The 12,166-nt window shown below is 35.3% G+C and overlaps 2 protein-coding genes across 4 annotated transcripts; both read right to left on the reverse strand.

The window, feature by feature from the left end:
• Nucleotides 1-3,564: 3,564 nt before the first annotated feature.
• On the reverse strand, nt 3,565-5,265 carry LOC121236518 (cytochrome P450 71A1-like). Its single transcript, XM_041132963.1, has 2 exons — nt 4,311-5,265; nt 3,565-4,225 (listed from the first exon to the last, which is right to left on the reverse strand). The coding sequence occupies exons 1-2, from the start codon at nt 5,238-5,240 to the stop codon at nt 3,620-3,622; spliced, it is 1,536 nt and encodes a 511-aa protein (XP_040988897.1). The 5' UTR covers nt 5,241-5,265; the 3' UTR covers nt 3,565-3,619.
• Nucleotides 5,266-6,172: 907 nt separating this feature from the next.
• LOC121236939 (serine/threonine-protein kinase AFC2) lies at nt 6,173-10,252 on the reverse strand. Of its 3 annotated transcripts, XM_041133461.1 has the most exons (11): nt 10,052-10,252; nt 8,996-9,191; nt 8,471-8,651; nt 8,315-8,363; nt 8,105-8,219; nt 7,666-7,766; nt 7,285-7,441; nt 7,133-7,197; nt 6,947-7,044; nt 6,752-6,854; nt 6,173-6,655 (listed from the first exon to the last, which is right to left on the reverse strand). In XM_041133461.1, exons 1-11 carry the CDS (start codon nt 10,166-10,168, stop codon nt 6,509-6,511), a joined length of 1,329 nt encoding a protein of 442 aa, XP_040989395.1. In that variant the 5' UTR covers nt 10,169-10,252; the 3' UTR covers nt 6,173-6,508. The 3 variants fall into 3 exon arrangements, with proteins under 3 accessions (XP_040989395.1, XP_040989396.1, XP_040989397.1); XM_041133462.1 differs by lacking the exon at nt 8,996-9,191 and having other exon boundaries at nt 10,052-10,184; XM_041133463.1 differs by lacking the exons at nt 8,105-8,219; nt 8,315-8,363; nt 8,996-9,191; nt 10,052-10,252 and having other exon boundaries at nt 8,471-8,638.
• Nucleotides 10,253-12,166: the final 1,914 nt, after the last annotated feature.

The following is a 12,166-nucleotide window of genomic DNA, read 5'->3' on the forward strand; positions in this document are numbered from 1 at the left end:
GTTCAAAAAGACAGTTTGTAGTGAAAACAATTTGATGAAGTGAATATAAGTCAGTTCTTATTTCAAAAAAAAAAAAAAGGTAGCTTAACTTTGAGCAATATACACACACAACCTGATACCAGTTGCACATGAAGATTCCTTTTGCTGTAGTTTTGTGAAAGAGCAAAGCCTCATAGAAACGAGCCCAGAATTTCCAAGATGATGATCCTGATGACTTTAGACTCAAGTTACCTAGAAGATGTGCCAATGAAGTTGTGTTCGCAATGAAGTTACATTTCATGAGTTTCTATCAGCTAAATAGGCTATTATTAATAGGTGGATATTTATTGGATTCTTGAAGGAATTCATGAATCATGTTTTGGAAGAAGACTACCCAATCTTTGTTGTTAGACTCGGCTAAGGGATTTCTGGAGGAAAATGATGACTAGCATAATGTAGTATATTTTATCATTTATTAACTTTAAATTTTAGTCTAATTTTATTTATTTTTATTGATTTTAAGCTTCATTACTGTCATTTAAATTTTATTTTAAATTTGAAGAAAAGGAAGATCCAAATTTTAGAAACTTATTGTCTAAAGACTTTCTCTCATTTAAATGAAGATTTTAATCGTTGGTCACCGATGCTATTTGGGGATAGAGATCAAGTTGAATTTTTTAAGACGAGAATTCGAATAAGCTGAAAATCAGAAAATGCAAAAGACGGAAGAAATTTGAAAAGGATAACATTAAGGTTGCGTTTGGATATTGAACTGAGTTGAGTTGAGTTGAGTTGAGATGAGATGATAAAATATTGTTAGAATATTATTTTTTAATATTATTATTATTTTAATATTTGAAAAAGTTGAATTGTTTATTAGGCCTGTGCAAGAAGCCCGATGGACCGCTCAACCTGTGCGACCCGATTGGGCCCACCTGACAAAAGTAGGGTTCATCGGGTTAAAACTTAAAAATGGGTTTATAAAGTCAAATCCGTCGAAACCGGTTTTGGACAATCCCTTCTCCCATTGCGAATCCATAGCCTCCATTGTGTTCTTCGTCGCGTACATACGTCTGCATCTCCAGTAACAACTACACCTTCTCCAACTGCTCTGATGCCCTCAAGTTCCTAATGAATCTCACTCAGGTCGAGCTCAACAATCTGTCAGTGGCCAAGGATGCGGGCAAGGCTTTTGGGCTTCTCTCGAGCAGAGCATGGTACTGCAAGAGGTTGGACTTTCCATTGCTTTTGCCGAACCTGCTCAACTTGTGGAACTTTTCTACATAACTATTTGGATATCAGCATATTTTCACTCCTGTAGTAGTAATTATTGAATTTGTTTCAGGCATATCCTATTGTGGACCAAGTTTCCTGCAAGATCCTTCACAAGATCGCCAGTTCTCTCTAATTTGGGATTTGACTTGTTGAACAGCCTTTTAGCATACAACCTGGAAAAGGTAAATTGTGTTTACAAATTCTTGAAGTAGAATTTGATTCCACAACTCGGGGGGTTTTTATGCTCCTGAAATTTATGAAAACCTTCTTGTCTTTGCAGCGGAGGCTACCCTAAAGCATGATTGGTTTCATGAGGTTCCTCTTCCTAGATCTGATTTCAATTGTAACTTTTCTGTCTGGCAACCCTAAAGCATGATTGTAACTTTTCTCATTTAACAAATTGATACTAGGCCTGTGCAAGAAGCTCGATGGGAAGAAGAAACCCTAGCTTCAATCCCTCTACCGATGAAGAAGAAAGAGGAAATCTTTTTTTTTTTTAAAGTCTATCAGTTGGGTCATACGGGATCAACCCACTGTTATTTTGGCAGGGTCATTTCGGGTCGGATTGGCGCCTTGGATGGGACTGTTCGGGTCAGATCGGGTACAGACCCAATACTTTAGGCTCGGGTTACAAGCCTATTGTTTATTATATTTTATATTAGAATTTGAAAAAGTTATAATGATAAATTGATATGAGTTGATGTGGGTTGAATAACTAAACGAAGCCTAAGGATAAGTTCAAATAGAGAGAGAAAGTGGCCGATGTTCAAATTGATTTTCAGGATACTAAAATTTCAGGAGGAATTCGATTGCAAAAGATGGAGGTTGAAGAAATAAAAAAGAAAAGCAAAAGATGCTGAAAATTATATCCTCTCTCTCTCATGATGGCGCCCCACCAGGCAATTTCAAAAGTTCAAAAAATATATATATATATATCCTCTACCAACTACCCATCATACGACGTGCATGGGAATTAATACGGGTGTCCAGCATGAGCTGGGAGTTACCTTTGGGAATAATTCGTGTTTTATTTTTTTAATATCTTTTAATATTTTTTAAAAAATAAAAAATTATAATATTATTAAAAAATAGTTTCTTAATAATTATATAAAAAGAAAAATAAAAAATTCTAGAGATAAGAACCAATAGTGAGAGTATCATTTTTTTTTAAGAAAAAGAAAGCAACACCTAGAAGGACGTGAGGAGAGGAAAAATTAAAGAAAATATGGATGACACGATAGACTGCGAGGAGTATTTTTTCAGTATTCATTTTCTTTCATTATTTTCAAAAAAATTATGGTGAATTTGTTAATGTTGAATTTAATTTTTAACATGAACTAAATTTTTTTTATTTTAGGAAAATGATCTAATCTACTTTTAAATTATGCTTGTTTTTCTAAACGAATTTGAAGTAATTATCTTCTATGTCTGTCTGATTTATTCTGAACTTATTGCTTCTAATTGATTGGTCATTAATTATATGATTTTGATCTTGTAATTTGCTTTCGAAAGAGAGAATTATAGGATAGACCTTGGATATTTCAGTATAGGTAAATATAGAAATCAAAAGACCTATATGAACCTATGTAGTATTAAAATCGTTGATCTTAATGCATTCATGTCCATTAATTTGCATACTTTTGTGTAAAATGATAATCACGAATAAATCCAACTGACTATCGAAAAAGGCTTTTAGATGATTTTGGAGAATTTGCTAAAAAATAGAAAGAATTAAATTCAGTTAGTCAGATGAGAAAAACATAGTGATGGAATAAGTGAAATCGGTTTCCTTGAAGTTCTTTTGCATATTGATTTGATCATCAAACAATAGCTTTCTTTTTTTTTGAATATTTTCTATAAATTGATATTATTTCAATTTGCAATTACAAACAATCTCAGTGACTTTTCTAAATAAAGTTGAGATTAGTATAATTTCAATACTTGTCAAAAGTGAGAAATCAATCTTTGAGGACGACACTCTTCTCATCTCTTTACTATAAAATTATGATACTGTGCACTTAAAGTTTTGTACCAATCAGAGAACTCCCATTACAAACCACAATTATTGGTGTTTTGTAAGTTAGTTCAGAAGTTGTTCAACTTTAGTTCAGAAGTTGTTCAACTTCTTCCTTCCTTTTTGATTTATTAAGTAGTTAATGCTGCTCGAAAAATTCACTCGGGCAGCAATAAATGTTGCGGAGTGAGAGAATTATGTTTCTGGTCGATGCACTTTTGCATATGTATTCAATATACAAAAATGATATCAGAGATTATCAACATAGAAGTTCTTACTATTATTAAGGATACAGCTCTATGGCAATGGATAGATACCAAAAACATAACAAACACATTACTGTATGTCTTACTAAGGAGAATGCAGCACTGGTACAAGGCGAAGAGGTGCTTTCCTCCGAATGACTACCCTATAAATCTCAGTCATGTCAAAGTCCTCCACAGTTGCACCATCAGGCAACTCCCAGTCAAACCAGTAGAGGAGATTGGCCAACACATATTCAACTTCTAGGATGGCGAATGATATCCCGGGACATCCTCTCCGCCCCATACCAAAGGGGATGAATTGGTCATGATGGCCTTTGAAATCAATGGAGTTGTTAAGAAATCTCTCTGGAAGAAACTCCTCTGGCCTGTCCCATAACTTGGGATCCCTTTGAATTGCCCATGTGTTGATCAAGATGGTTGTTCTGGGAGGAATATCATAACCTACTAGTTTAGCACTTGCAGATGTACTGCGAGTAACCATAACAGGAGGATGTAACCTCAGAGTTTCTTTGACAATGCACTTTAAGTACTCCATTTGATCTAGATCAGCCTCATTTACTTTTGATTTTTCTCCCACCACTTTTCTTACCTCTTCTTGGGCTTTCTTCATCACACCAGGATTTTTCACAAGCTCTGCCATTGCCCATTCCATGGCTGTTGCCGTGGTTTCAGTTCCTGCCACAAACATGTCCTGCAAGAAGACAAAGAAACATTGAGTTTTAGTCATGTGTGTGAATGAATGAGTGAGTGAGTGAGTGAGTGAGTCAGAGGGAGACCAGTAGGATCGCTTTGATATTGTCTTTTGTGATATCGATATCAAGCATGCCATTCTTCCGAAGATGGAGAAGAATATCCACAAAATCTTTCTTATCAGATTGGTTGCTATCCCCGCTCTTTTCATGTTCTTCAATTATCTGATCAAGGACTGCATGCAATGCTTTAGAAGTCCTCCTCAATCTTGCTGAAAATCCGGTCAGAACATCAACCCATCCCAGCCATGGAACAAGGTCTTCAAAGCAAAATGCTCCTACGAGTTCTATTGCCTTCCTTGATAAATGCCCACAATTCATGCTACCTTCTTCTCCTTCATACTTCTGACCAAGCGAGGATCTACAAGTTATGTCGTTTGAGATAGTAACAAGCATCTCACCTAGATCAATTGCTGCTCCATTCATACACGAGCTTCGTATCTTCTTGACAATCTCCGCAACTTCTTCTTCCCTCACAAACTGAAATGCTTGCACCCTTCTTTGGCTTAAAATCTCAAGAACACAGATTTTCTTGGCTTGTCTCCAATACTCACCATAGGGACAAAAAGCAATGTCAGTACATCCATAGCAAAGTACATTTACTGCCCTTAATTGGGGCCTATTCAGGAAAACTGCATCATGGCACGTCATCAGGTCCCTTGCTATCTCTGAGGATGAAACTATAAGAACTGGGAAATTTTCAAAGCGTAATAGCAGAATAGGGCCATACTTCTCAGAAAGAGCATGGAGAGAATGGTGGAGTAGTGTCCCTATCTGGTGAAGGTTGCCAATTATTGGCAATTTAGGAGGAGAGGGAGGGAAATTGAGTTTTCTACCTCTAGTGAGCTTAAGGAGATGCAGTAAGGAGAAGAGAAGCAGGGAGAAGAGGAAAAGATTTAGCAGAGTGCTTGAATGCAGCAGTTGCCACCATTTATGCAGCAAGGTCATTGGATCCATTCCTTGTTTAGCTCTTCCTTCCTCATCAAAGATTATGGCACCAAGTGTTTGATACATGACAAACATCAGCCTGGTTTCAGCCTAAAGATTATAAAACCTTAAGCAAATTTCAAGCCCATGCTGCACTGGTTTTGCCATGTGAAATCAGTGTAGTTTATACCTAGAGTATGGACACAGCGCTTTTGGATAATGGTAACCACGCTGTGTAGCACTAATTAGAATAAAAAATAATAATTATCAAAATGTTCCGGTTCTGCTTTGCTTTTCAAGGCACTTGCTTTGCTTTCAAGACAAAGATTCTCAAATCTCTTGTTAAATTTGAGGACCAAAGTTGAAAGTTGAAGGTGAGGGTTGATGAATTGATTAAGCCAGTATTGGTGTTGGTGCTTTTGGGCGGCCACTTCGACTGAAATTGTCGCTTTGTCAATTCAGCTATTATATAATGAATGTTACGTTAAGAAATGTGAAAAGAGAGCTGCTTCCATAAGAAATGGAGCTGTCATATATTGGTAATCTCATACTAATATTTTTAAATTCATTAACAAATCAAATTATGCCCGTACACATTGCAAATATAATAACTATCGCTCATTGTAATGATACTTTTGAAGAGTACATGACGGACTCGCACAGTTACTATGGCTCGACATTCCAAAAACTGGTTAGAAGCATGTTCAAAGACGATTAGCGTAAGATTGCTACGCTAATCGTCTCGCCTTCACTTTTGCAAAGATAAAAACAGAAACATAAGGCGAAAGAAAACCTCATCTGATTCAGTAGTGCCTTACTTACGCCTTTTCTGAAACATGATTCTAGAACATGGATGAGTGAAGATAAAGATTTGAGAGATGGCAAGGCTCGCAGAGTCAGGTCTGATAGATTTAATATTTAAAGAAAATCCAGTCCCATCATTCAAATAGTTCACAACCACCTCAAATACTATTTTCATGTATATACTTCAGAATTTTGTTAGCTGATGATCCAAAGACTAACAACAACGCACTAGGTACAATGCAACCTAAAATCTTTTTTTAAAAAATAAAAAGAAAAAAAAATGATCAAAGCAGCGATTAAAAGGAAAGGATGTAAGCCACAGAGGTGACACAATCTGGACACCGGCAGGCCACACCTTTCAGTCAGTGTGATATTTACAACATTCAGATTTTAACATCATCCTTGGTCTGGCAAAGATAGGCTTGGAGGCATAATCCCATCAACATCCCTCTTTGTAAATCCAAGAAGCGAAACCTCAATGTGCTGGACTGGAATCATCTCCTAAGCTGGTCCCTAGAAAAAAATGGATGCCTAAGGGCCTCACGAGCTGTTAGTCTATCTGCCGGATCGTATTTAAGCAACCCCTGCAATAGATGTATGAGATCCCCCGCTGAATGATCAACATGCTGCATTATCAGGTTCTGGAAATAGAATGACAATAATAATAGATTAGTTAGCATAGAACTTTGCAAAGGTGATATTGGATTTCATGTAATAGTATTTGATGTGTAGAAAACCTGAAGCCGGGGAAGCTTCATTACAGCCTTAATACTCTCCCTTGAAGTTGCACCATCTGGCCAATCCAATCTACCTCTTCTAACATACTTTTCTGCATGTCGACTGCAAAGACCAATCCGAATAAATGAGATTAATCATTAAATATTTCCTTCAAAGTTAGAATTGAAGTGTAGGAACCTCAGAGTACAACTTACTCTACTCTCTTCAACATGTGTTGTGGTAATGGACCAAACACCCGCTCCATCATTGCTAGATGTTCCAAATTCTCGTGTGTTTGAAACAATGCCTCACCCTATAACATTGGTCCATATAATATGAATAAATATAATATTAATCATTCATAATCATACCGTCATAACTAAAAAGATTCACAGAAGTACCGTGCACAACTCCACTATGATGCAACCAATACTCCATATATCACAAGGATAACTCCATCCAAGTCCTATAAAATGGTTGAAAGAATTCAGTTTATACGCTGCGAAATAGCAAAAAACAAACATGAAATTTTTTTTCCAAATAAAAAACTAACCAAGAATAACCTCAGGTGCACGGTAATGTCGTGTAGACACAATATAACTCTGATCTTGACGCTCATAAGTTGTACTACCAAAATCAATCACCTTGATAGCACTTGACTTTGGCACTCTTTTAAAGTAGGAGCCATCTTTTGGTGATCGGGAAGAATTCTGCATGTGGCAGCATATTTTGAAGGAAATGCTCTTCAGAGCTATTCATTTGTAAAAAAGCAGCAAAAATAGAATGCATTTAACGGTGCAAACAAAATGCCACAGCCAGGCATAGCAGGTTGTTACCATCTAAAACTGGATCTTAAAGTCAACAATACATATATATATATATACACACACACACAGAGATAGAGAGAGAGTGTCAAATAAACAAAGGAAAATACCTTGTAATCCCTGTAATCAGGAACTTTCACATATTCTGAAGAAACTAGGAGTACATTCTCTGGCTTCAAGTCAGTATGTATCAGACGCAAGTCATGCATAACTGCAAATGCAATTAACACAAACTTCAGGAAACAAAACTAGAAAAAAATTAGACACTGGACCCAGTCAGTGAAGCATTGCAAAGTAACATCATTCCTCGCCTATTCCAATGATTTTACGTATTTGATGAATGAAAGAGAAAGGAGATATTGGTGAATGAAGTATATGACCCAAAAATATCACTAACGAGTAAATGAAGATTTTTTTAATCAGTATATAAAGTAAATGGAGATTAATCAGCATATCACATTCAGACCAAACAGACTAAAGAGAAAATAGAAAGGCAGAGAAACATATTAAAGATTGAAAAAGTAACTAGCATAGAAAATTACTACACACATGCTACACATTCCAATAGTTGTCTGCCAATCTCACGGACTAGATCAATGGGAAATGAGCGATAATTGTTTTTCCGTAGAAAATCGTATAAGCTTGGTCCAAGCTTCTCAAACACCTGTGGACACCATTTGAATTCACCCACAAGTCTTAACCCCAAATTATTTGTGAGTTGGGGAAATTAATCCATCATGAAATCAATCATATACTTACAATACAGATATGGTTACGATAGTCAAACCAGTTCCGTATTTGCACACAACTGCAAGGAATAAACCCATTTAACAATTGCCAAAGATCTCATGAAAGCTTCTTAATAGTACCATTAAGTGTAGAAAAAAGAAGTTAAACAATAATCAAAGTACTCACCGATTGCCACCTTTATCATGTTTACCAAGTTGTTGCAGCATTTCAATCTCTATCATAGCTGCTTCACGATACTTCTTAATTCCACGGACAATTTTGATAGCAACCATTTCCTTCTTCTCTCTATCCCAGCACTCCAAAACCTGTCCAAAAGTACCTTCACCCATTTTGCCGTGGATCTTGTCTGCAAACATCAGTAAAGACATAAAAACGATTAGAAAATTAAAGTAGATACATCTAGAAATTGATTTAATAAAATCCCATTACAAACCCACAACCAATACACGCCTACTTTCCTGCATGCCTAGTTATATGTAGATCATAACCACTTCCAATTGAAGTCGAAAGAATTTAGAGTGAGAAATCTAACATAACTGTGGAGTATAAACTTAAACCCTATTGCAAAATTGCAATAACAAAAACTAGTAAATAAAAATAAACAATAAGGAATTGTTAGCATTTTCAATTTCATAAATCTGATATAAACAATAAGCATAAATGTCTTTAATGATGGTAAAGTGAAATTACAGCGAGAAGTTAAATTTTCTCCAAGCTCAAACATGTAATGCCCATCTTTGTCATCATCTCGCCTTGGGGGAGAACCATTTCGTGCCACTCCCTTCTCATATAGAGATGAACAAGTGGTATGGTCTGAGGGTGCTCTTGAAGGTGCAAAGCTTGTCAGATTCCCAACCTCTTGTCCACAAAACATTCCTACCTGGGCCTACACACAGCCATCCATTCATGTACCACTCAAGAGATCAAATTATATTCACACCTCTCCCCATTACTTAATAACCTTTGCCAACATCCCTTGATTGTAACATTCCCAAATATCACAGTGAAACCAAAACAGTATAAATTAAAATAAAAAAACCCAGTAAATCATGTAGGAAAAAAGGTGCACACCATAAGCACATCAAAAATATATATTGATCCGAGTTAGTATGGACAAGATAAACGAAATAAATTTGGTTCAATATATTTTTAATGCGTAAAAATATCCATTAACTTTCCCATTTTTTGATAACTTTTTCACAAAATAATAAAAACCAAATACAATTTCTTCGGAAGAAATTAATTTCACTGATTCTTCAACCAAAAGAAAGAGTACCGCGACATAGTCGGAATATTAAAATCCAGTATATACTCGAACAAGAAATTCCAGTGTTCCAAGCAACCGTATTTTATGAAATCAACCTAACTAACTCTTCCGCGAGACGTTAATCTCGACGACTAAAATCAATAAAAAATTTCCAGTAAAAAGGTATAAATATTTGATCGACGGTAGCAGATCCCAATCAAAATAAGTACATAGAAGTATTCGTATGCATACGCAGTCAGATCCATATCTTTAAGTTGGTAGATCTGCCTTTTCTTTCAAAACGAACATGATTTATATACAAGATTTGATATTGAAACTTATGGGGGGAGGGGGAATAAAACCAATATATGGAATAGCAGATCTGGCCAAAGAAACACGCAGAAATCAGACCAGATCAAGATATTGAAATATATGATTTGTTATCATGGAAAATAATCGGATCTAAAACCATTAGCAGGGAAGGAGGTGAAAGATTATACCTTGGGGGCCTGAGGAAGAACGTCCCAGCCCAAACGCGCCCTCTTCGCGGGTCGCCGATCCATGTGCGTGTGAGGAAATTCCGTCACGCGCTCCATCTCCATGATCGGGAAAAGCATGAAATAACAAATTCTTGTCAGAGAGAGAGAGTTTCCTTCCGAGAAACAAACAGAGGCGAATGAATGAGTTCTTGGTGAATTCGATCTAAACCTAACCCTAAATTTTAACCTCACACAAAGGCGTGAGTCGGCTGTTGAGGCGAAATCTGTCCGTCCACGTGTCGAATATCTAGCCGTGGTTTTGACTGGTTGTCCGCATTTATGATTCCTATCCAGCTCGCAATCGCATTACCTGTAAAGTCTTTGGGGCCCCTTAACCACAGTTTATTTTTGGTCCAGACTTGACCATGGTTAAGTTACCTTTTCCCTCAACATCACGTGTTTTTCTTTATTTATAATTTTATTTTATTTTTTACATTATCCCTGAATTTCCAATCGAAAGCTTTCAATTTTAGAGGTTGAGAATTTAGAGGTGTGTTTGGATGTTGAATTGAGTTGAGTTAAGATGATAAAATATTATTAAAATATTATTTTTTAATATTATGATTATTTTAAAATTTGAAAAAATTAAATTATTTATTATATTTTGTGTTAAAATTTAAAAAAATTATAACGATGAGCTGAGAGGAATTAAAAATCCAAACTAACAATCAATCAAGTCACAAACATTTGACATTTTTCTTTTAATTTTAATTTTTAGGCCACTGTTCAATTTAGGGAATAATATTTGAATAATACTACCAAGGTTTCTTTTAATTTTAATTTTTAGACACTTTTTAATCATTAAATAAAAAAAATTACAAAAACAAAAAGCAATCAATCTATTTTATCAATCAGAATTATCAGTTTAGATAATATTTTTCTTAATATTTACATCATCAAAAATTAGGCATAATGCTACAGACTATATTTTTATTTAAGTATATAAAATATGACACTTTTATTATTATTGGATCTTTCTTTATACTTTTAAAAGAAAAATTCAAACTTAAAAACACTTTTATCATTTAAAATCTTTCGAAAATTAAATCTAAATTAGCAATAATTATAGAGGCAGAACACGTTGGTTACAATGATTTTACAAACCTAAAAACACAGCAGAATTTGAAATATAAATATAAATATAAATACGTACAAATCATTCTCCAACTTTCCGAAATTAAGCGCACAATAGCCTTGGATTTGGAATATACCTCAAACTTCTAGAAACCAATCGGAGATTTCAAACATAAATGAAATATTTTTTTCTTCCTAATTAGCTATATAATAATATAAAAAGAAAATGCTTGAAACACAGAAATTGACCAAAATATGAAAAAACAGTAATAAATTAATGGCCTTTTACGTGGAAGTTGTTTGTCTATGTATCACGGCTCAATATAAAAACTATCAATTATAGATTTCTACTAAATTATTGGCCTTTCAAACACAGTACAAGGATTATGAGTTCATTATTTTACCTTTCGGTTTAACTAATGCTCTCACTGCTTTTATAGATCTTATCAATAGAGTTTTTAAGGATTACCTGAACTAATTCGTGGTAATTTTTATTGATGATATCCTTATTTACTCTCAGTGTAAAAGAGAACACGAAGATCACTTGAGAGTTGTCCTTACAATATTAAGAGCATTCACATTGACTTGGGTAAATGAGATGATTGGCCAAAATTTAAATAATTTATGTAAAAAACATTCCACGTTAAATTAGCCAAATCTAAAATAATGTAGACTTTTGCAACAGTGATTGGTTAAAGATAGAGAACTAAATTGATTTATCAAACATTCAAATATTAATTTCTCACTCCAACCAAACACGCGGGAAAGGCTATCAACCATGCGGGAAAGCCCTCACTTCATTTCATCACCCGTAAAACTCTCTCTCGCTCCGTATCCCTCTCACTCCCACTCCTGATTCGCAAAAGCTGAGCCCCTCCACGACCCACGGCTGAGCCCCTCCACTCCCACGATTGCGCCCCTCCACACACACACACACGCACACACACACATTCTCTCTCTCTCTCTCTCTCTCTCTCCTAATTTGTAAGTGATTTATTGCAT

This window comes from Juglans microcarpa x Juglans regia, chromosome 6S (genome assembly GCF_004785595.1).
Source record: "Juglans microcarpa x Juglans regia isolate MS1-56 chromosome 6S, Jm3101_v1.0, whole genome shotgun sequence".
NCBI lineage: Eukaryota > Viridiplantae > Streptophyta > Magnoliopsida > Fagales > Juglandaceae > Juglans > Juglans microcarpa x Juglans regia.

Excerpts from the sequence above, each read along its gene's own strand:
- LOC121236518 (XM_041132963.1), bottom strand. The coding sequence starts at position 5,240 with ATGGATCCAATGACCTTGCTGCATAAATGGTGGCAACTGCTGCATTCA. Across the intron at positions 4,226-4,310 it reads ATATCAAAGCGATCCTACTG|GACATGTTTGTGGCAGGAAC; the intron begins GTCTCCCTCTGA and ends GTCTTCTTGCAG.
- LOC121236939 (XM_041133461.1), bottom strand. The coding sequence starts at position 10,168 with ATGCTTTTCCCGATCATGGAGATGGAGCGCGTGACGGAATTTCCTCAC. Across the intron at positions 9,192-10,051 it reads TTCTTCCTCAGGCCCCCAAG|GCCCAGGTAGGAATGTTTTG; the intron begins GTATAATCTTTC and ends GGCTGTGTGTAG. Across the intron at positions 6,855-6,946 it reads CACATGTTGAAGAGAGTAGA|TCGACATGCAGAAAAGTATG; the intron begins GTAAGTTGTACT and ends TGGTCTTTGCAG.